This window comes from Simochromis diagramma, unplaced genomic scaffold (genome assembly GCF_900408965.1).
Source record: "Simochromis diagramma unplaced genomic scaffold, fSimDia1.1 OVJJ01000717.1, whole genome shotgun sequence".
Taxonomy (NCBI): Eukaryota; Metazoa; Chordata; class Actinopteri; order Cichliformes; family Cichlidae; genus Simochromis; species Simochromis diagramma.
In genome coordinates, this window is record NW_024387503.1 from 1,312,926 (window position 1) to 1,336,321 (window position 23,396).

The 23,396-nt window shown below is 45.4% G+C and overlaps 1 protein-coding gene across 2 annotated transcripts in view; it reads right to left on the reverse strand.

The window, feature by feature from the left end:
- Nucleotides 1-23,396, reverse strand: part of nrp1a (neuropilin 1a) — a 60,439-nt gene that overhangs the window by 24,970 nt on the left and 12,073 nt on the right. For both annotated transcript variants that reach the window (XM_040018783.1, XM_040018782.1), the window contains exons 4-7: nt 14,487-14,668; nt 6,546-6,773; nt 2,877-3,032; nt 178-344 (exon numbers count right to left, since the gene is read on the reverse strand). In XM_040018783.1, coding sequence (XP_039874717.1) covers nt 178-344; nt 2,877-3,032; nt 6,546-6,773; nt 14,487-14,668 — 733 coding nt within the window. The remainder of the gene's footprint in view (nt 1-177; nt 345-2,876; nt 3,033-6,545; nt 6,774-14,486; nt 14,669-23,396) is intronic.

A 23,396-nucleotide genomic window follows, 5' to 3' on the forward strand; every position in this document is an offset into this window, starting at 1 on the left:
TCGAGCAGGCAGCGGTCGCGTCAAATACACAACACACCCTCAGACTGTGACGCACTTCCAGAAAGACAGACCACAGACAGCTGGAGAATTGTTCCACGCTGCCTTTTGATTTATCTTCCTGTTAAAAATTTTAAATGTTATCCATGATGTGCTGTTATCTTCCTGTTAGTAGGTTACCTGTATCCACTCTTTGTTGGAATCCTCTGCTGGTGTCCATGCATTTTCATAGTAGTTGAGTCTGGAGCGCTCTGGGGACCAGCTAGGATTGTACTGGGATGAAACCATGATCTGATCTGACGTTATCTCTCCCGATTCCATGCCTAAAGGGTCGCTACAGTCAAAGTCTGCAAAGGGAAAATGTAAACAATGTTTATTTCTGAGTCAAAATGCGACACAGCAATGTCTTTTCAGTGCCCCCCACCCCTGCTACAGAATCAGAGCTTATCTCAAGGGAGGAGGCCACCGCACGACAGCCACTCAGCACTGCCGGCCGGGAAAGAGGAGCACATCAGCAGTGCCTCGGTAAATCCTTCCCGCGTCTCTCCCTCTACTTTTTAATGGAAGCAGGATGGAAGCGTTCCGCATTAAGACGTAAAAATGTCCTCATAAAACATTCAGTGTAGGCTGGTATTACGCGTTAGAGTGACTTTCCCTCCAGTAATTTTTTTTTTTCCACTGACTGGATCAGTTTCCCTTCACTTCCCTGTGGGCAGTTTATCTTTTTTTTTTTTTTAACCTTTCTCCCCATTTTCTCCCTTATTTGGTCTCTTGTGGGAGTTTAGGTGTGTTTAGTGTCTGTATTTGGGGACCATACATCACACTCAGTGGTCAGCCCCATGGGAGGAGGTGCTTCACTTGTTAGTGTTAACTCTGGGCAGCTGATTTGTGGTATCCGGGGCTCCGTAAACGAAAAGACTCCGCTGGGTCAGATTGGGGTCAGCCCCTCTAACCTCAGTTGGCTGGACATACTGACCCTGCTGTAGAGCGATGAAGAAAATGACCTTTTGATCCGGGCAGTTTTTCATTAAGTTCACCACAACAACACAGAGGTATGCGAAGGCACACTTACAGCCACTCATGTAAGCAGCTCTTGTTTATTTACTTCCTTTTTTTTCCCCCAATGGGGAAATTGGTCATAAAGCAAACTGGCAATCCTTCAAGTAGCATGTTAGCATAAATGTAAAAGCTTATGACCAAAGAAATACAGTCATTTGCTTATATGCAGACACACATGCACAGATTCAGAGGGCTCAGGATGGAGAGTAGTGTGGAACTGCTGTGTGGCTGCTGCCTAAAAGCTAACACAGATGGTCTCCCCATCTGCTGGCCTGCTCACACGCCTCAGTCAGTGGGTCAGCGTGCATCCTTGTGCTTTACAGTGTCGACGTGTGGCTGTATACGCATGTGTTCATGGACAAAGGTATGCCGGAGTCTCCGTGTGAGGCCGAGAAAACTGTCTCGCACCTCCCGCATTCATTGTCGCCTTTCTTTGAGAAGACAGCCCGTTCTTGCCAGACTTTTGTACTGGGACCTACGTCACCTAGAATACAGACCGCGATCAATGAAAAAACACAAGGAGGTTGTCTGTTCGCTTTCAAAGGTGGTATCTGATCACGTGGATTAGCGACCAAAGCGGGGTTTGATAGCTGAGGAAAATGGCGACAGTTGATAGAGGGGATGAGTGTATGAGAAAGAACAAAAGACAAGGCCTCTTTTCAGCGCCTTATCGCCTTTCATCAGTAGCTTTCAGCTGGAGCGTACCCATCCCCTCGCCACGGAGAAGCGAGAAAATCCACCGTGTATTATGCATAAGGGGATTATGAATGATTCAAGCAGTACAAGCCTGGAAAAGCAAAGACAGGGTCTGGAGATTTTTATTTTCATCTCGGATTTGTTTGAGTTGGTGATGTAAGCCCAAGCAACTGACTTCTAAATGAAGGTGTGCGCTGATCACAGGTCAGATATTTCACTGGGCCTCTTAAGGGCGAATGTGAAAAGCTGCTCCGCGTAATCTGATCTTGGACGCGTGATTAAAATAGCCCGAGTGACTCGGAGTAAACTAAAGAGAAGTGACATAAACAGTCACAGCTCTTCTCGTTGCTGCGAGGTGGCCTTGTTTTCATTTGCAGCATGTGTACAACAGCAAAGTGTGCCTTCCCCTTTGGGTGAGATAAAATGCTCTTTGGAGATGATTAGTAGATTGGCTGGATTTCATCCATCTCTGCTGCTATTCAAAGACCAAATGTGTGGGTGTGGGTATGTGTGTAGGGGGTGGTCTTGCCTCTGGACAGATTTATGACTCCTACCAGGACTTTTCCTCCTTGATGAAATGTTTAGATGGAAAGTTTTGCAAAACGGGGTCAGGGGGTCAGGCGCTGTGACAGGGACACTGAATGTGAAAGCCCCAGGGATGTGTGTAAGTGTGCGTCCAGGGTTGTTACTGGTGAGGAAGCCGTCTTTTGGAGCCCGTCTGGGCTCATGGTGTATAAATGTAAGCCTTGTAAACCACAGGAGGCAGACTTGTAACCAGTAACACATTCCCCAAATGAAGAGGCAGGAGGTGTTTATTTAATAACTCTTATGAGTTCTGCTTAACAAGTGGGAACTTGTCACAACAGGACCCGCTGAAAGTAGCAGACAACATCTGCTTCTTTGTGTAATATTCTCCGGCTGGTTACATTCTTGCCCTCTAATTCTTTTACAGCTAGTAACTTTTAAAGTTTTCTTTCACTAAACAAATTTACATTTCTGCCTCAGTCATCCCACTTGTGTACCTATGTTCTTTGTCTACCTGTGATTCAGCCTCCCTGACATCCCCATCTGTCTGATTTTAAGTGCTTTTTTCTGGGGGGGTTTTGGAGTGTATGCCAGCTCACCCTCTGGAACAGTTCTTTCGATGACGGTGAAGTTGGCAGAGAAGCCTTCCTTTGCAATGGCGCTGTCGGTGTTGATTGTCAGGGCCAGGATGCCTGTGTAAGAGATGATCCTGCCCGGGGTGTTCTGCCCGCAGTACCTTCCGACGTGTGGGCCAACTGGAGAGAGAAAAAGAGGGAATAAGTGCAAACATATAATATGTTCCTCGAGTTAGACTTGGGTGAAGGTCACACATGGCTTTTAACTAGCCCCTCACCCCCACCGTGGAGGTGTGAAACCTGGTGTGTCAATCGACCCAATAAAGAAGAGCGAGAAAAGACTCTGTTTGTTCGTTTGCCTGCCACAGGGGGAAAAAAAAAAAGCAAGCACAACCTGTGGCGTGCGGGGGGGTCATGGTCTCTATTTGCTGGCTGTAAATACCACAAACCTCCTGTACCCACAATTGTTTTCTTAGACCTGAGGCAGACACAGCCGTGGCCCAGCGAGGCCAAACAAGTAAAGACTGGAGCGAGACAATGGGGAAGCATTAAAAGTCGGAAAGCAATAAAAGTGGGAGAGCGATGTGTTCGGCCGGGCAGACTGAGCAGAATGGGAAAACAGGATGGATGAAAGGTTGGAGGTGGAGAAATGCGGGGAGAGTGAGAACGATGGGGGTGAAGAGGGAGGGAGAGAGAGAGGGTGAGCGCGGGAGCACAATGACCTTGCCCTGCGTCTCTGATGTGTGCTGTGATCCGTGCGCACTGGTGAGTGTGCGTTCCTGTTGGGGGAGCTGGAGCTTATCTGTGATTAGTAATGCTGTGATCAGCAGCGAGTGACAGTCCTGCCTCCCCGTGGCCTCCTGTCATCCAAAACATGCCACTTCCAGCCCGGCTCCTACATGAAAGGCAAAGGCCAGACTGCTGGGGCTCGGGGGGGGGGGGGCGGGAGCAATGTGACGGCTCAAATTAATCTTCACAGACCAGGTGCCTGGTGAACAAATGTGCGACTCTACTGTATGTTTGCTTTTGAACCTGAGCTGAAAAAACATCTGGATTATCTGCATGAGTCCCCAGCACTATGATATTTTCAAGAACCTTGCTGCCTTTTCTCCAGCCTTTCCCAGGGAAATGGCTCGCTGAGGTTCCACGACACACCTGTCGAGCGAGGTGCACTTTAAGAACAGGGGTAAGGAGTAGCACAGATCCTCCCCCCCCCTGCTGCTTCACGAAGACCTGCGCCTGCCCAAACGTCTCCCACCTCTGCCTCCAGTCTTCCGTGCTAATGCATAATTATCGATCCTGCACGCACCACAGGAACCACCTGGCAGAAGCCGACATGCTTCAGTAGTGGCTTATTTTTATACAGGACTGTGGATCACACGCGGCAACACTTGAGTGACGTGACGCTACATCAGTTCAAAATGGCATTTTCCAGTTCCTGCTCTCATCAAAGCTTCCTGTATGCAATGATGAACTGAGACAGATCTGAATCTTAATCATCAAGCAGTGCCGGAAACGTTACTTTTTCTAGACCCCCAGTGTCTTCTGTAAAAATATGTATTAAAAGGTGCTAATAATGTGACATATTCTCAGCTCCCAGAGTCTTTGAGAATCGACTTAATCAACACCAGTCTTGAAAATTAGACATGCGTCACCTCTGGCAGGGAGGAGGGGTTGCACAAATGAGTTGTGGAAATATTTTGTGGAATCAAAGGTCAGCTTGGCAAAAGTTAACATCTACAGACACACGGGCTCAAAGAAAACTGAGCTTTAAGTAAACTTACTTGAAAAGGCGCCGCGATTTGCGCTTCAACCTTATCACCTCCGACGTGAAAGCAGAGAATACTGATGTGCACTGTGCTGAACGCAACAAGATAAAATTCTTTCAATTTTCTGCCACTGATGGCTAAGAGAAGCTTTCATCTTGTCTGCACCCTGTGTTGGAATAGCCAGGAGAAAAACTGAAAACTTCAAGAGGTGATTTCGCTTGCCGAGTTCAAAGCATCATCCCAGAGCAATGGAAGCCTTGCTTTGAACGCTGCTTGCTTGCTCTTGCTCCGTCGCTCACCTGCTGATTTATTTATTTATTTATTTTTAGATAGATGGATTTTAGAACGCCATTTTATGGGGGAATATTTTGATTGTGTGCCTGGATCCACGTGAACGTTGTGGCCTGTGGTAAACCAAGAGCAGCAGACGTCCCACGGAGTGCTGTTTGACTCTAATAAGCACTTCTGGTGAGAAACACAAAGAATCCTGCAAAGGAAATTCTTTTTGGAGCAATTTCCTGCAAGATCAGACTGTGTTCTCCACATGTCAGCACCCTGAAAAGCATCAATTTAAACATTACAGCCTAGATTGGACATTGAACTCCCAAATGTACAGGCACTAGGCATACGGTCTGTGACTGAAAAAGGAAGTATGGGAGGATTGTGACAGGAAGTGTTCAGCATTTGGCAAAGACAAAGCGTTCTGTTAGACCACTTCCAAGTATGGTTAAGGTAGTTAGCCTTCTTGCCCAAAGAATGTCATCTTATTGTTTAAAGTTGCTCCTTTCCTTTTGGAAAAACAGTGAGCAGCGAAGCTGAAACTTATCACTCCACTCACCCGCATTCTCACGCTCCCACCACAGGTTAACAGGTTTTCTAAATAGTGCGATAACACATATTTTCCCATGTTTGTTATGCTGGTGTTGACACAGCTAACTTCTACACTTGGTTGGACATTAGATCTCTGACTTTCAAATACCAGAGTTTTTTGTAGTTTTAGAAACAACAAAACGACTTAGTAATAACAGAAAAAATGTATAATAACAGAGGAGCTCAAACTGTAGCTTAATTAGTAAGGAGTCATAAAGTGTACATGAGTTCAAAAGTAGCAGCTCCACAGCAGTGTCTACACAGATCAAGCACAGCATTACAAGCACCGACAGGTGAAGTGAATAACAATGATTATCTCTTCATCAATGCACCTGTTAGTGGGTGGGATACATTAGGGAGCAAGTGGACATTTTGTCCTCACAGTTGATGTGTTAGGAGCAGCAAAAATGGGCAAGGGTGAGTTTGATCAGTTGCGTGTGTGGCGCACAAGGATGCACTATAGAAAGAAGGCAACCCTGCAAAGGCAGTGTGATGCTTGGAGCAATGTTCTGCTGGGAAACCTTGGTTCTTGCCATGCATGTGGACATCACTACCTACGCATAGAAATGGCACTCCCTCTTTCAGCAGGAGAATACGCTCTGCCTCAAAGCAAAAATGGTTCAGGAATAGTTTGAGGTTCACAGTCAGTTTGAGCTTGTCTGACTTGGCCTCCAAATTCTGCAGATCTCAATCCAATCAAGCATCTGTGGGATCTGCTGGACATAAAAGTCAGATCCAATGAGGCCCCACCTCACAACTTACAGGTCTTAAAGGATCTGTTGCTAACATCTTGGTGCAGATACCACAGCACACCTTCAGGGATCTAGTGGAGCCCATGCCTCGATGGGTCAGGGCTGTTTTGGTAACAAAAGGGGGACCAACACAATATTAGGCAGGTGGCCATAATGTTATGCCTGATCTGTGTATATTAAGTGATCTAACGCTGCCCAGCAGGTAGCAGAGGTGCCCTAAATTGTTAAATGATGCATTGCTGCAATGCCTCACACTTTCACATTAAATTGTATTCAATTCTCTGTTCTTCCCATTCACTCACCTCCAGGGAACCCATCCCAGATCTCCAGCCGGTCATAGCGGCAGAACACACCAGTAGGGGGTGTTGGGTCGGGCTCCAGCTCAAAGCTCTCGAACTCCAAGATGATTTCCGACATTTTTGGTGCAAAGATCATGAAAGTGCAGTCCAGGTTGTTGGGGTATTTCTCGGGGAACCCAGGTGACTTAATGATGCCGCTGTTGGAGGTGAAGTTCCTGGAGCATTCTGGACCTGCAGGAAGGACGACAGGAAGAAGTGAGATGCGAAGTGAGAAGATGAATGGGAGACAAAGGAAGACATTTGAATGACTATTGCTTAAGTGAGTTGCTTAGGTGTTAAAGTAAGTTTTAGAAGCTCAGCCTTCCAGCTGCCCTACTGAGGGGAGGACAGTATACGGCCCATAGGTGCAAGACCACCTCAGTAGTTCTTGTTTTCACATCTGGATCTCTACATCTGGATGTTCAAAAGCTCCGAGCTTTTGAGCATCACACTCCATCACTGTCTGTATGTGTGTTAAAACTGGAGGAACATCTGGTCTGAAAGTGTAAACATTAGTGAAAGGCCTCAATCACCAGAATCGGGGGAATGATGAATAAAGAGCTTGATTTGTTCTGATGTTCTCATGTCTGCGAAACATATGAGAGGTGCTCGAGCAAAATTACAGCGTCAGTGATGGAAAGCAAAGTGAACGACTGCGCATTCATCAACACGCACGCACGCACACCTAAACACACAGTTTTACACCAGGAAAAGTCAAAATATTTATGCACAGCTCCCCGGAGAGCTACCTTTCAGCTGATGAGGAGTATTAACGCATTTCCCATGGCAGACACTTCTCACAAGCACAAAATTATGATTTAAGAATGATTGACATGTGAGTCAAAAAAAACCAAAAAAAACTGAGACTAGCAGCTGCTTGAAAATGTTTAAATGTATGTGACAGACATTAGGATGCGTTCACTATGCAGACTCGAGCATCAGTCCCAAGTGTTAGAAAGCGCCTGTTTTATACAAACATATACACAGAGATAGAAAATCAGAAAAAAAAAACAGAATTACAGTCGTTCGGGGCAATTATTTTGAGCCATTAGTTGTAGAAATGTATCCAGGATAACATCATTTTCATGCCTGTCTGGCAGCTGGCGTGATGGGTGCAGGTGGGGCCAATCGAAACCAAAATTGCAGGGAGTTATCATTAGACAGAGCCACCGTGCCACAGTCACTGCAGCTTAAATGAATGTGGCAAACTGCTTTTTTTCCATCGCCACTCAAGCATCTCGCTGGGCCCCTAATTGAAGACCATCAACCCCACTTGAGCCTGTCCACCGGTGCTTTGAGTGAAGGGACGGAGAGCCACGTTGATTTTCTCCCCTCGTCCCAAGCTGAAAGCCACAGCGAGCCGGCGCTTTGACTCCAAAAAGAGTTGACATTTAGTGCGGCGGCTAAAGTGTGGCTTTCGCGAACAGTGGGCGCCATTAATTTCTCAGCTTCCCCCTTCGTATTTACCCCAGGAAAAATTTGGATTGATTTTTGTTCAGGGAGAGTGCTCCCCGGGATGAGAGGGCTGCTGGATGCTGGAGATCTGCACTTTGCCACATTTGATATTAATGTCACGCAGTTCTGGGGGTGGGGGTGGGGGGGTAAAACTATAGATGCAAGCCAGTTCTTTCTGTGGTGAGTGTTCTAGACAGCTGTAGCATCCAGAGTGCTATTCAGGTCAATGTGCTGAATTTCGTGTGGATATTGGCTCCGAGCTCCACTCTCCATCCATTTCATCAGCTTCTACCGTGACCCTTATCTCAGCTCAGCAGTTGACCAGAACAGATTTAAAGTTTGGAAAGGGTTCACGCTGAAAACCTGTCGAAATCCAAGCAGTAGGCTTGGCAGTCAAAGAGCACAGTACCACCACAAATTTTTGTTAGTAAAACTACAGCTCTTACAGTATCATTTCTACTGGTTTCTGATTATCTCGGCTAAACACTGGTAGTTACCAAGGTCCCCACACCAGACTTCTCCTCTGAATGCTAAAAGGCATTAACCAGAGATACTGTCCCCAAACTGAACCAACCTCACCGTCAACATTTCTGTTGCTATGTTCTTTTTGAACTGTCATAACTGAGGCGAAAGCAAGGACAAACCTTCTTATACTGTCAGCTTTTTTGTTCCTGGCTGCATGCAACTCCCTCCAAATGAAAAAAGAGGAGCGAGAGAGACAGAGCACTCTGGTTGCTCCCACCGGTGAGATAATCACCCAACAGATCTCTTTTATCTGCCGTCTCCACATGGGAGGGCTTCTGTCCCCAGCTCCTCTCACTACGCCCAGGATGTTTTGTGCTGATGCGAGCGAGAGGCAAACAGAAAAGCAGTCACGCTTTCCTGTCGCATCGCCCCTACATGCGCTGCGTGTGTCTTGACAAGGAGCTTCAGGAGACAAATATATCCAGCTGTCAACCAAAGGCTAACACCCTGCACCTCAGTTACTCCCTGTCTCTCCCTGTGCTGTTTTACTGCTGCAGTTGTGGGTGTCTCTCCTCGTAGATTTCTTAAAAACAGGAAAGGTTAAAAAACAGGTTTGCAAACATGAAAAAGTGTGACTGAGCAAGCACGCGCAAACTGCAGCTTTTAAACTTAAAGCAGAAGGACGGGACAAAGAAAGGAAGAAGCAACCTTGAGCGCACAGCATTTAGTGGCAGCCTCCAACCAGACACTCCACTGTTTACCGCTGGCAGTAATGACTTCTGTTAACTCTCATTTATATGGAGTCCTTCTCTGGATGGAGGAGTAAACAGATGTCACTGGCAACTTGCTTCCTGAATGATTTGAATTTGTTTAACAGGGCAAGTTGTAGCTGGCAAAACGATATCTAATGGGGATTTGATTTCAATCTTTGCTAGAGTGAGAGATTCATAATGAATGCTAAATAAATGTGGTCTGGACATTAAGGCAGTGGTGCGCCTTTCAACTCTTAAGTCTCCCCTGATTGCTTGTGCTCTGTGTTGCTCTGAGTGCTGAGAGAAAACCGGAGACTGTGCGTTAATCATTAGAACAACCAGGGAACGGGTGTCAAATGTGACAGCCTCTTGCTATTTTCCTGCTGTCCCCCTCTTTTTCTTTCTGCTCCTTTAACACTTCAAACTTTTTTTCTTTGCATCTAATCATCACTGCCCCCCACCAACCCACCCAAGTCAGGGTGGGTTGGCTGGAGCCATAGAAGCTGAAGGTGTTGTTCTTAGGCTGTTAAGTAAATCACCACTGTTTGTGTTCTATGTCGCTCTCCGGCTGATTATTATCCCAGTTCTGCCCCCCTGCGCCATTAATGCCCCCCACCGCCTTCACGCCCGCCCCCACCCCTTCCCATTTTGTTCTCATGCCACACTGACAGAAGGGTTAATTGCCGGTGGAGAATTAACTCCTTCCACACTAAATCAAACATTAACCTGGAGCCTGTGGAGTGTCTGTCATTGAAACAGATGGAAGAGGCAGGTTTGCATTTACCCCCACACACTCACACACACACACATCCTGAGGCTCTGCACAACTGACGTGGTATTTAGCATGCGCCTATGACATCACCCTGCCTTCCCCACTTACAGGGATGGAGGACACTGCACTGATAGGATGGGGGTGGGCTGGGGACACAGTATCCCTCGGGCTCCCCTGAAAGAAATTTGTTGTCTCGAGTTTCCATGAGGGCCTTGCATGTGTGTGTGTGTGCGTGTGTACAATGACAGTGCGTCTCCAGATGTGACCTCTGCCATCAGGCATCAGGGTGTGTCGTCCACAAAAGCCACCCTCCCATTAGGTCCCACTCAGCACACGCACACACCTTCAAAGTGTTTTCACAGGTGTGTGCTCAGAGTAAAAGCAACCACATCTCCATGACATGATAAACAGGGCCTTTGCATGAGAACATATATATTTTAGTGTGGCATGGTAGGCCTCACTCCAGGCTTAGTCATTCTGCCGAGCAATTAGGATGAGCTGTGTGTGTGTGTGTGTGTGTGTGTGTGAGTGGGGTGGGGGCTACCAGTGGCACTATCTCTGCCTGCTCTCCCACTTCAATGGGAGCTCGGCCAGCCTTGGAGCAGCTCTAAGCAAACTGAGGAGCTGCTAAAAGAAAACATATGTTGCGCGTGTGCGCACACGCGTACACTTAAAGAGGACGGTTCTTTCCAGAATCCACTTGAGGATTTTAAGTGCAGTTCTGTCAGATGACAGGACAAACACAGATCTTCTTCTTACAAAAGCAGCCGGATTTCATTGGTGGGTAATCCAACGTCAAGTCATTTTACACTGAGGGGGGGACGCATTACTGCTTTTCGCTCTCATTGTTGCTCGATTTTTGCAAGTCGAGGCCATTGTTTTCCCAGCGCATTCTTTTTAATCGACATTTTATTTTTATCTGGGCGTCAAATGCCTCTGTAGAGATGCACAAACACTAGCAGCTTGCTGAACTGCTCCCTTTGGGCCAAACACTCCTCCCTCTCCGACTTATCCCTCTTGTCTATCTCTTTCTTCACCACCATCTAGCTCTTCCCGCCTCTCGCCAGACCTCAGCCAGCAGAGCGAGGCTGCCAATTTGTGGGCTATAAAATAAATAGCCCATGCTAATTAAGATGGTTGGATGGGACTGAGGAGTGGAGAGGGGGTAGAGACTGATGCAGAAGCGGCCATAGAGAGCCTGCAAAACAACCTGTTCTCTACCAATTAGACACTTTGCAGGCATGCCGCTGATGAAAGCCAGGGGTACAGATGCCAGGATTTTTCAAGTGTTTCTGAATTTGTAACTACACAGCTTACAGCTGACGTGAGTGAACCTGCACATATAAACATACTTGTAAAAGTTGGCATATGATCCCAAAGGGGGGCTGTGCATTTGAATATGTTTGCCTTGTGAGCATATTTATCTTGCACACGACCTTTGCTTCTGTTAAACCCAGGATGAAAGGCAGCGGCAGCCCCCAAGGTTGACTTCCAGTGAGCCGGGGCCTATAATCACAGTGATAAACAGCCTGCATTCTTTGCATTTCCCTTCATTGACATGCACGGGCGTGAGTCTCCCGTTTCCCCGTCCGTTATCGGAGCATCTGTGTATCATCATTAACGTTACATGTGTTAGCCAACACAATGTTTTCCCAACTAATGCCGTGCGTGTTGATAAGCTGCGCTAATCAGCTAGCTTTGTATCTCTCTTTCTGCTCGGTCCTCTCTCTCTCACTCTCTCTCACTCCAACAAACAGAGCTGCTAATTGATCTCAGAGCCCATTCTTGGCAGGAGCCAGGACCACAGTAGTCAAAACACAGAGTGAATTCAAAGCTTAACGATGGTCTGGATCCACTAAGAAAGTGATGGCGCACCCACGGTGCTCTTCTCTGCAGGGGGGGATAGCACTGGGTGAAAAATATTCATATGAAAAAGTTCGACCCTGGCCCCGATTTGCTCTCTGTCCACGCTTAGATCCATGTTTCTTGCTAGATTCCCTGTGAGTGTGTTCAGCAGTTCTTCCCTATCGCCAAAGGGCCCCTAACACGCCTCATTTATAATCAGTCCTGGCTAATAGATGAGACTGGGAAATACCAAGCTAATCGTGGAAAGAATGTAGCAGATTTAACTAGCCTATCAGGGGGGAATGTGTGTGTGCGTGTGGACCGGTTTGCGTATGTCGAGGTGTGTCGCTTTGATCTCGTAAATGGACCCACACTCCACCAGCTGCCCTACTGTGATGGTGACACGCACAAACCCAGACATACAAGCACAAACACACACTCGCTCAGATTAAAAGGAAGGAGGAACCTTGCTGGGCTATTTATCATGTCTCCTGGGGTCACGGGGGGCTGTCCCATAGACTGCTGCTAGGGTTAATTAATAAAAGGAGTCTGTCGCACCTGCCTGGCCACTACTCACTCTCTAGATATGCTGTTCTCCTCTGCCTTCTTCCAGTCTAAACAGGAAATTCTCTTTCTTGCTATGCTTCGGTCTGATAAGACAGACATCCCCTGATAATATTTTTGATTTAACATACCGGGCTCTCACCTAAATTTACCCAGAGGTCCTATTTTTAAGTATTAAGGGAGGAACATGACTAACTGCATACTACTGTGGTGCTGAAAGCGTTTCCTCAGCTAGAGCCCTGCTAAGTGGATTGAAATAATTTTCTCCACAACTAGCACATCAGAGGTTATAATAGCTGGTTCATACCCTTGCTGTGGATTGCCATCTGACAATAAACCAACACTTGAAACAACATTTGTTAAATCAGCGCTTAGCAAATTATGCCCATGCTTATTGTCTAATAATTCACACCAGATGAAAACTGCTACAATTATGGAACATATGGGACTATGATTCATTGGTTTTGAATGAAGCATATTGCTTGCCATATTGCATTTGCATAATTTGATGCTCTAATGCCTTGACTAAATCACAAACAAACCATGAAATTAGATGGAGGGGCTCTTTCTTGCTTCATTATCAGAATTATTCCTCCAGCTTTTATAGCGTGTTGCACCGCGTTTGATAGATTTGACAAATTAGGGGACTGTGACAGCGTTCCCTCAACTTAAAGCAAGATGTCAACAACTACTTTAAGGTGTCAGCTCAGACATTTTAAATGTAATACCAATGCAAATAAGAACAAAAGAAAGATCATCACAGAGTAAGCTTGCTCGAAAAAGGAGGAAAACACAACTTTGAATTCCGGGCAACTAAGTTTCCAATGGTTTAGCGAACCACAGCTGATGCAAAAAGTGCTTCAAACTGCAGTTCCAATAATGGCCACTTGAGGTTGTCTTCAAAAAGCGAGCCAAGCCTCATACATCAGTGATAAAATGTCAAAGGTAAGAGAAGAAATAGGCATGTCAACAGCCAAAAAACATTTTGGATCTCTAATGCAAAGTTCATGATTAACAAGGGTGGACGTTGTTTTTTTTTTCTTACCCATCCATTTAAAATGTTTCAGGGCTTAAAGCACTGTATGATTGAGAACATCTGCAGTTCAAGTGACAGGTGTAATAATAATAATGGATTGCATTTTTATACCGTGCTTTTCGGGGCCCTCAAAGCGCTGTACAATTCCACTATTCATTCACTCTCACATTCACACACTGGCGGAGGCAAGCTACAGTTGTAGCCGCAGCTGCCCTGGGGCAGACTGACAGAAGCGAGGCTGCCATATCGCACCATCGGCCCCTCTAGCCATCAGCAGTTAGGTAGGTGAAGTGTCTTGCCCAAGGACACAACGACCGAGAGTGTCCGAGTCGGGGCTCCAACCGGCAACCTTCCGGTTACAAGACGAACTGCCAACTCTTTGAGCCACGATCGCTCCGTGTGTTGACCCAGGTGGTTATAACTGCTAGCTGTCTAGTGAGGTATTACCTCAGCTAATTGAAGCCACAGAACGAGGCCCCTTGACAGTTTTTGTGCTGTTAATCGTCTTTTGGAGAATTTTGTGTGAAATTATGTGACAAGTGATATTGCTTATGGTTTCATTATTGTACTAACAAATCGTCCAAGAGGAATTTCAGTGAGTTAAATTCCCAGAAAGGTGCTAACTAAGCTAGCTAATATTCGGTAATAATAACTCACTGAAAAATGGCCCCTTCTGGCTCCAAAAAACAAGCAAACAATACAACTGGTGACATCACAGCAGCTCTGTAAATCTTTAATATACAGTCTGTGTTCAAGAAGAGCTACTAAATTTGCTTTGAGGTAAGTTTTGTCAGTTGCATTTCTGTTTGTTACTCTGCAGCATCCCCTTTTCTTTTTGTTAAAAAGAACAAAGGAGAAATGATTTCCTCCATCCTTGAATAACAGCATGCACAATTTGATATTGCTGATGTAAAATATGCAAGATAGCAATTTTTAAATGTAGAATACAAGATAAATATATTTTTAACATGAATGTGAAAAATGTTGCTATTGTGCAAAAGATAACTGTCACCTACCTGTCTTGAAGATCTCGTATCGGATAGAGAAGCCTGCTCCGTGGGTCTCGTAGTCAGACACAAATTTGATGAAAAGCTGGTTTCCAGAAGAGACGACTGGAGAAGGGGCAATCTTTCCACAGTACTTCCCCACCAACTGACCGCTCTCATCGGTGCCATCTCGTACCTCCACATAGTCATATCTGAACAGAGAGGACACAAGGGCGGGAGTGTCAGTCCTACAATGTTGTATATGAATCATATTCTTTTTTGAGTCTAGTGTTTAGGTAATAAGGTTGAAAATCAGACTATTACTGCTATTATGTGCATGTGCACACATTCTCAGAGGACCACAGAGCAACACAACATACTGTGCAGGTTATGTAGTGGAAATAACACACTGTGTGCTAATGAGGTCTCAGGTTAAAACTCGGAGAACAGGTGGGCAGAGTTTGCTTTCATTATATTGGTGTTCAATGAGCACACACACACACACAAACGCACGCACACACTGCAGAGGTTTTTCTGCTCCCAGCAGCACCGGGGTCAGATTTATGTAACTGCTTTAACTGGTGAACTTGAGCTGAACAGTTGTCTATCTGTTGTTTAACCACAGGATAACAGCCACAGTGAGCCTGTTCTATAACAGAATAAAACGGGACTCCAACGTAATTATATTTTGGCCTTTGGCTTAGATTGGTGTATAGAATGAGCAGGTGCTAAAGCTATTAAAACACACACACTCAGAGAGACACACACATGTACACACACTTGAACATCACATTCAAATGGAATTTCAGACCCACGGCTATTGAAGGGAGCAGCCACTTAATTGAGTCAGCGCAGAGTTTGGGAGTCGAAGAGGAAAACAGCTTTGAAATAGGACACACACACACACACGCACACACACACACACACACACACACACACACAGATTCTAGCATGTGAAACTTAAGTTGGTAGAGGAGAAATCAGAGTGCTTGGCAATCGGGGGTGGTCTAACTAGCCCCTGGTTATCTGTGGGTGCGAGTATTTTCAGGCACTTGTTAAAGGTGTACATTAAAAGCATTTGAGTTGCGGTTTTCACTCTAGTGCCTGCATATATGTGTGTGTGTGTGTGTGTGTGTGCAAGTTTGAACGATGTGCAGGGATGAGTTTTCCGTGCTGTGTTTTGACTGTGAGTGACAGATTGAGTGCTCCTCCAAAAGCAGATTTCAGTTCAGGTTTCCAACATTCCTAATTGCCCAGAACACGAATATCCTGCCAAGTTTTCCGCTCTCCAGGCCACTTACTGTGGATATCCATACCCAAACCACAAGGGCCTGTGGCACAGTTCCTCCATCTTAATCAGGAACCAGACGAATAAAATATAATTCACACATAGTACATTTAAAATAAAACAAAAAAAATAGATATATGTGTGTGCAAGGCGCAGCGAGTGTGTGGTCACAATCAGTCGTGCACATGCTCTGTCTGTCTCCTTAGAAGAAAATATGTGCCTTCTGGCGAGCAGGAACTCTTTTCATAGTTTTCCTTGATTCCCAAATTACTGTCAAAACACCGGGGCTCCTTAGTGCTTCCAAACTCCCTTAATGCGTGGGATTTTACACAAAAAGGCGATTTACACTTTGAATGATGGCGAGGGTGGACCAAATCCCTCAGGTGAGACCTCACATGTATCAACATGTACCCTTTGACACCTTTTTCTGCTAAATGGTTTACTTCACCTGCCTCAAATTTTTAAAAATGTTTTTGTAAAACAGGAATTGAATTACCAGCGGTGGTTTGGGATGAAGTGGGAAGGGGAGTGCCCGCCGGGTTTTCATATGCAAAACATTAAGGCGAGCAAGAGGGACTGGCATGTGAGAGGCGAGGACAGAGGGTAACTAACTGTAGAGCTGGACAGAAGTGTCAGCGCTACAAATTAGGTCTCCTGAGGCAGCGCGGTGGATGGATGGCTTCACTTGTCTTTCGGCTCAGATGGGGTGATCTGGGGTGATATGGAGCTGTCAAGACACACTGAGCCTTGTTCTTCTTCTTTCCTTTAAATCAGCGGTCCCCAACCTTTTTTGCGCCACGGACCGGTTTGTGCCCGACAATATTTTCACGGACCAGGTGTCGCGGATAAATACAACAAAATAAAGCTAGTACCGGTACAGAAAAAAAAGAAGATCTATTCAAAACAAACGTGAAAAGACCCAGGAAAACCGAGTTAACGAAAAAAAAATGATAACAAAATAACGCTAAAAACCGATAAAAACCCTGAAAACCATACATTTCACACCCGAGTCTCACTCTCGCGGCCCTGGCACCAAATGACTCACGGACCGGTACCGGTCCGTGGCCCGGGGGTTGGGGACCGCTGCTTTAAATCTTTAGCGTGTCAGGTTAAAGGTTTGATACCAAGAAAGCAGCTGTCTGCCTGCCAACAGCCTTGGATAGCCAGATGTTTACACTCGAAATCTTTTTTCAGAATGACCCCACACACAGGCGACGTCACTGCATTACAACTGCCATCAAAATCTGACTGAAAAGATTGGGTTCACTTCATGTATTTTTAATATGTATTGTATTTATAACACCCTGTGGCTCTATAATATTTCTGAGGATGGGTGTGGTCCAGAGAGGTTGGCACATGGCTGCCCCTCCCTTAGCGTGGTTCTGCTGAACGTTGCTTCCTGTTAAAGGGAGTTTTTCCTTCCCATTGTCACCAAGTGCTTGCTTGTAAGGGGTCAACTGATTGATGGGGTTTTCTCTGTACTGTTGTCTTTGCCTTACAAAATAAAGCACCTCGAGGTGACTGATTTGGGACTATATGAATAAAACTGAATAGATTCTAAACTGATTGAGTCACCTGAGAAAACAGAGTTTATTTTCAAAAGTCTTACTGGCATAGGCATTTTCTTCATTTGAGTTTAACTCTTGACAGGAAGCTGCAACAATAAGATTTCTTCCCACTTTGTTTCGAGTCTACACACAATCAATTTCTTCTCTCCTCTACTCTCCTGTCCTCTCCTTTCCTCTCCTCTTGGTTCCCAGCTCACAAAAGAGAACATCAATCTTCCCATGGCCCTGCTCTGTTCTATCAGCAGACTTATAATTCACCTCAGAGCCTCTGTCTCTGCAGCTATCCCCCCCACCTCCCTCCCCCACAACTGCCAAAAGCTGAGCATTGCCAGATGCCTAAAAAATTGATGCAGAGATGCATCACTGCGATGAAGAACGAAAGAAGAGCAAGCTGCAGTACAGCCGATTTTCTACAACTGATTGAGTTTCTGTGTTTGCATGCATGCATGCATGCACACGCATACACACACACACACACACACGTGTGCACGCTCAGCATTAGGCGTGTGAAAAGAAGCTAGACAACTAACTAACTAATGTTTTCATCTCATCAGCCCTCACAGACTGCCTTCTCACCCCTCCAAGCAAAGAGAGGAAAAAGCTTGTTTTGGACTTCTATTTCGATTCCGATCACACCGAGAAAAGCTGTTTACTGCATTTCCACCCTGGCACATCATCATCATCAGCTTGGATGGCCCTCGTGAAGACGGCGCAGCGGGAGCGAGACTGCAGATGGAAGAGAGAACACGCCCCGGGGGGTCCTCACTGTGGAAGAGAACGCGAGAGGAGACCTCCTACTCCAAAATGTCTCTATTTGTTCCTAAATGACTGGTGCATCAGCCAGAACTCCAGCGGTTCTGCGCCACCGGGTCCCACATGCTCCGCTTCTCTAACAGAGAATCCATCCAGGCCCTTATCATCTGGAAGACATTACGGGAAACGCTTGGCCGAGCACTTTGACGCCTTCAGAAGTCACTCCCTTTGCCAGCTGTGTTAAATGCAGCTCTAATCTGCTACTTTAAACACCTGTGGGTGCTCACCTCTAGGGGCTAAGAATCCTGAGGGGGGGGGAGACAGAGGACAGTTAACAACTTTGATTTTAGATATTAAAGGCAACACATGAACATAGCCTACTTATAAACCTCTCCATAGTTTTGGGGGGTTTGCCGCTTGTCTGCGTCCCACTGACCTGTCGAGCTAAACCCAGATTCCTCTTCCCAGGAGCCTTTGCGATGACCTTTTATGCTGCATCACTGCTGCTCTTGTTGTTATTCCCCATGACAATGCAATCTAGTTGAGCTGTGCACCTATTTATCTGTCTAGTCTGCTTTGGGCCTGGGTGGGCCTGCTAGCACACCACAACACACACAGATAATTACACACACACACAGTTAGCTGCCTACCACAGTGCTAATAGTGAAAACGGTTTGCCAATCCAGTGGGGAAATTAAAGGAAAAAAGAGAGGAAAAGAAGCGGTGGGTGGGTGCGGAGGTGGTGGTGGTAGGGGGGCAATGTAATTCTCAACGACCTTCGCTTCACCGACTCAAATGTATTAGCCTGCCTTCTTTCTTCAGGCACAGAGAGAAAGCAATCCGCTAGTGTCAAACGAGAACATTAGCCCTCCTCACAAAGCTAAAGAGAAGGCGACAAACCACCGGCCTAACAATATAACAGTTATATTGCCTGAAGCTTTCCCATGGAAATAATCTGTCCTCCCTCTATAAATGTCTGCTTGATATGGTTCTACAAAAGCAATGCAATCTAAGGCAATGCAATAACACTATGACAGACTGTATAAGGCTCACACAATTGGTTAGATTTCTTAATCAGACCATTTATAAGCTCAAGCTTGCTGCGGGAACCCCCCCTCAGAACAAGAGCTCTTTCTTTGCTATCGCCCCTTGCTTCAACTGCATAAAGAACAAATGCCTGACCTCCTTTCTCAAGCATTTCTCTGTCTGCAAGCTGACATGAAAACATGTCACCTATAACATGTAAAAACAGCTCTGGGGAACATAAGTGGAACTGGCTAAAAAGCAGACTTGGGACGGCTCTGCAGGACCCGGGGAGACTTAACAGGAAAACGGACCTTGTTGTAGGCTGTCAGAAAATTCCAGGCCCAGGGACTCAATGTATTAATGAGACTTGTCGAACAAACTGCCACTTGGGGTTTTGGTAAAACATTGTTAAGGTTTGAATAAGTGAGCGGGGGAGGGCAAAGATCAGTTGATCTCTGAGTTACTTTTTCCGAGCCTGGGGGCGGGACATGCCTCGCTCAAATAAAATGATCTGTCGTTCTCCACTTTCCATCCCTCACTGCATCCCCATTGCATGTGACATTCATTAACCTGAGCCTAGAATAACAGGTTCCATTTTTCCTTGGGCACCAGTCCAGCTTTAATGACCCTTGTGTCAGCTTGCCTGGACAGACAAGGAAGTAAGGAAGAAAAAATGAGGCCGTAAATGAAGCTTACGTCTTAATGTTCGCAGCTCAAAACATTAACCTTAATGAACTTTCTGACTTCAAGATTTCGATTGGAGGGAGATATATAATTATTTAAACAGGAAAAAAAATAAAAAACCAGAGGGTTGTTTTAAGCTAACCTTAACTTCTCAAACCACAGAAAATTATTGCACGAGTTTAGGTTCTTGGAGCATGCCAGCACACCCAGTGGAATAAACCACCAGCCAATCAGGGCCGACGGCTTCAGAAGTGGTTCTCACTTGCGAGGGGCGGAGGGCATGATTGGTTAACTCGCCAACCATGCTTCTGTATAGATGGATGGAGATAAAAAAGATGGATGAAAAGTTGGATATTCCCCACCCAGATGGCCCAGCTGCAACCATCAATGGGCCTCTCTGGGTGTCACCCCCACACGGTTAGACGTATTTTTAGACGCTGTAGCTGTTTCGGATTTTGCAGCGGCCCTGGCCACACGTTCGTAAGCATATTCGCTTTCCTAAACTGCAATTATCATTAGCATTGATGGATTTAGCATGCTTCCATCCATTAGCTCTCCTAATTACACTGTCGAGAGATCTGCCATCGCCAACAATCAAATTAATGAATTTGGCTGTTTAGACTCAATTATTGCACACCCCCACCTCCCCACCCCTTCTGCAACAAGCACAATAATCCCTTATTCAGAAATATGAGCACCCAGACTGACAGGAGGGAGATTTCTGCCCCCGGGGGGGCTCCTTCCCCGCTTAGCACAGAGCAGGCTCACACTAATGTGAACTTAAGGGATGATGGGAGGAGACAAGAAACAAGTGGGGGAAATAAAACTGACCACAAAAGCTCCCACTGTTAGCAGGCTGTCTGAATTGCCTGTGCTCACCTCACAAGTGAGGCCCACTGCACTTTGAACCCTGGGGAAGTATGTTCAGCTGATTCGCTTTCTGCTCCTATGAGCCACTGACGTGCCTTCAGGGCCAAAACAGAGTTGTGCATATTTCCAGTAATTCTCCATGGACACACTTGGACTTTATTCCCTTACTGGAGCAATGAAGCATGACCAATCGGTCATAACAACAAGACTATCTGTCAGTAGTTACCTTGTAGTTCCTTGTACTAGTGTGATACTGCTAATTTGGAGGTTTAGGCCTTTTAAGATATTATCGAACCAAAAGTAAAACAGGTGGTTCTTTTTAAGTAATGCACTTAACAAGATTTGGTTTTAATGCATCTGAAAGTTAAGTCCTGCTCCAAGACAACTCAATGAGAAGAAAAATGTGGATGAAATGCAAAAAAAAAAAAAACCCTGATGACTTTCCCTTAAGTAAAGTATTAAAATAAGAATGAGCTGGGCTTTTTCCCACATATAACTCAACTATTTTCAAATATTCTCAATAAAAATGAAACTTTTTTTTAAATGTTACATTTTTTAACAGGATGCAATAATGCTGTGAGCGGTGCTGCCAATATTTCCTTTCATAGTACACATTTTGTTATAATGAATATTGTGGGAATGAGTAACTACAATCAATTAGAAAACTGCCCATGGCAAAATGGGAACACACATTTAGCACATTCCCCCCCCTACTTAGTATGCTTGGGAAATGAATCTGTTTTGCATACAGCAAATACAGCATACATGCTTCTGAGTGCAGATCGGAGCGTTCGCACGCTGAATGTATGCGTTTCCAAATGAAGCGACCAAGCCTTTGGGGTAATTTCTTGAAACATTTCTTGGAAGTAAAGTAGCTATATCTGTTACGGCCTTATTATGTAGTCAGCTTGACTTGGAGCTATTATGAAGAACTATGTCAGCGATACACCGGCTCCTGAAAAGGTTTAACATGGACAAAACACAGTTAGAAACTGTGCGATATCATTTACAAAGGAACCAAAAAAGGCCGGCAGGAAATTAGTATAACTTTTTTTTTAAGTATGAAAAGAGAGCAACCAAAAAAAAATACAAAGGATGAAAAAGGTGTGTGATTTCTTAAAGATAGCAGAGAGAAAGACCGAGTGAGAGAGGGGAGAGGAGCACTCCAGTCCATTTCTGGGGCCATTACAGGAGGGAATGACTCCCATTTGTCCCACCTTGACATTTGAGAGGATCTCTGATTACACATGAGAGAGGGGCAGGCAGAGGTGAGCGAGGAGAGAGTCCTCCACAGGGGTCTGTGGCACGGCTCAGATGATACGCCGCTGTTACAACAATGAGAAGTCAAGGGTAAAAATAACAGGGCACCGGGAGAAAGGGGTGATGTGGCACAGCAGGGCCGACTTGGATACTGTCTTTTTTTAAGTGTGCTATCCCTGCCCTTCTTCTTGTCTCCTGCTCTACCCCACGGAGCACCTCGGTGACATAAGTACATGTGCACCCTGCTGGGAAGGAGGGAGCAAATGGGCCCTTTATTTGAACCTGTAATGAAGACTCGAAAATCCATAACCCTCAGCTGACAGGATATATGCTGGTTTAACATTTCATCTCTTTATATGGCTATAAGCAGGGGTCAAATATGTTGTTCAAGTGTGGGTATTCGAATCATCTCTAAACACAATTTAATTTAAGAGCACAAAGACTCGCGGTTCAATGCGCTTGAAACACGGAAACATGCCGTTTATTGCATATGAATGTTTCAATATGCAAAACACTTCATTGTTGTAAGCATGCTTGGAAAATCCCAAGACTGTACGCCTCTGCTTGTGTTGAAAAATTTCATGCAGATTTCATTCCTGAATTGGGTTTCGTGCAAATACAATGAGAAATGCCCGATTCCGTCTGATCTAACGATGCTAAAAATGACTATACCCTTGCGATCATTTGTTTCTTATCTTGTGTCATTGTGCTTGTAGCTAACTAAGTACAGTTATGGACAAACACTTTGAATTAAAAACATACCTTTTGAGAGTGGTACGTGGTATGGTGGTACACCGCTACTCAGAATATGACTTTCTAATGACTGACACTGGTGTTTGCACAATGCAGGAGAGACTATAACCATGACACTGATCCGAAGGGTCAAAGAACAATATCCTGTTTATTCATGTCGCAAAAGGGTGTGTGCATTTGTGTGGTGTGTGTGTGTGTGTGTGTGTGTGTGTGTGTGTGTGTGTGTGGTTTGGGGTATGGGTTAGGGTGCTTGTTAGAGGACAAAGTATTACTAGATATCCTGTTCATGACTGGATGTGTAGGATGTACAGTACATGATTGGGGTCAGGCTTGCTGGAACCATGTGAAAAGAAGAGCATTCAAAAAAAGAAGGAGATAATTGTAAACAACTTTGTGCTAGTGACCCACTGAACTTCACATAGGACAAAAATCAGCTATGTGAGCTCTTCTTTGCTTCATCTTTTATGGCCTGACAAGAAAAAAAAGAAGCAGAACCAACATCCAGCAGCATCTACAGAGGTAATCATCTATCTGCTTATAGCAGCGCTCCCTGTCGAGTAATGAGCATGCTGCTTTCAAAGAAGAGGCAGGAGGAACCTGACAAGGAGAGTTAAAAAAAGGAGGAAAGGAAGGGAGGAGGGGAGCTGAGTTTGAGGTCAGCTAGAGGTAAAGCCTTCGGGTGCTGTTCAAAACTCTCTTGCCTCTCCACAATGGACAGGAAGGGGAGAAAGAGTGCGG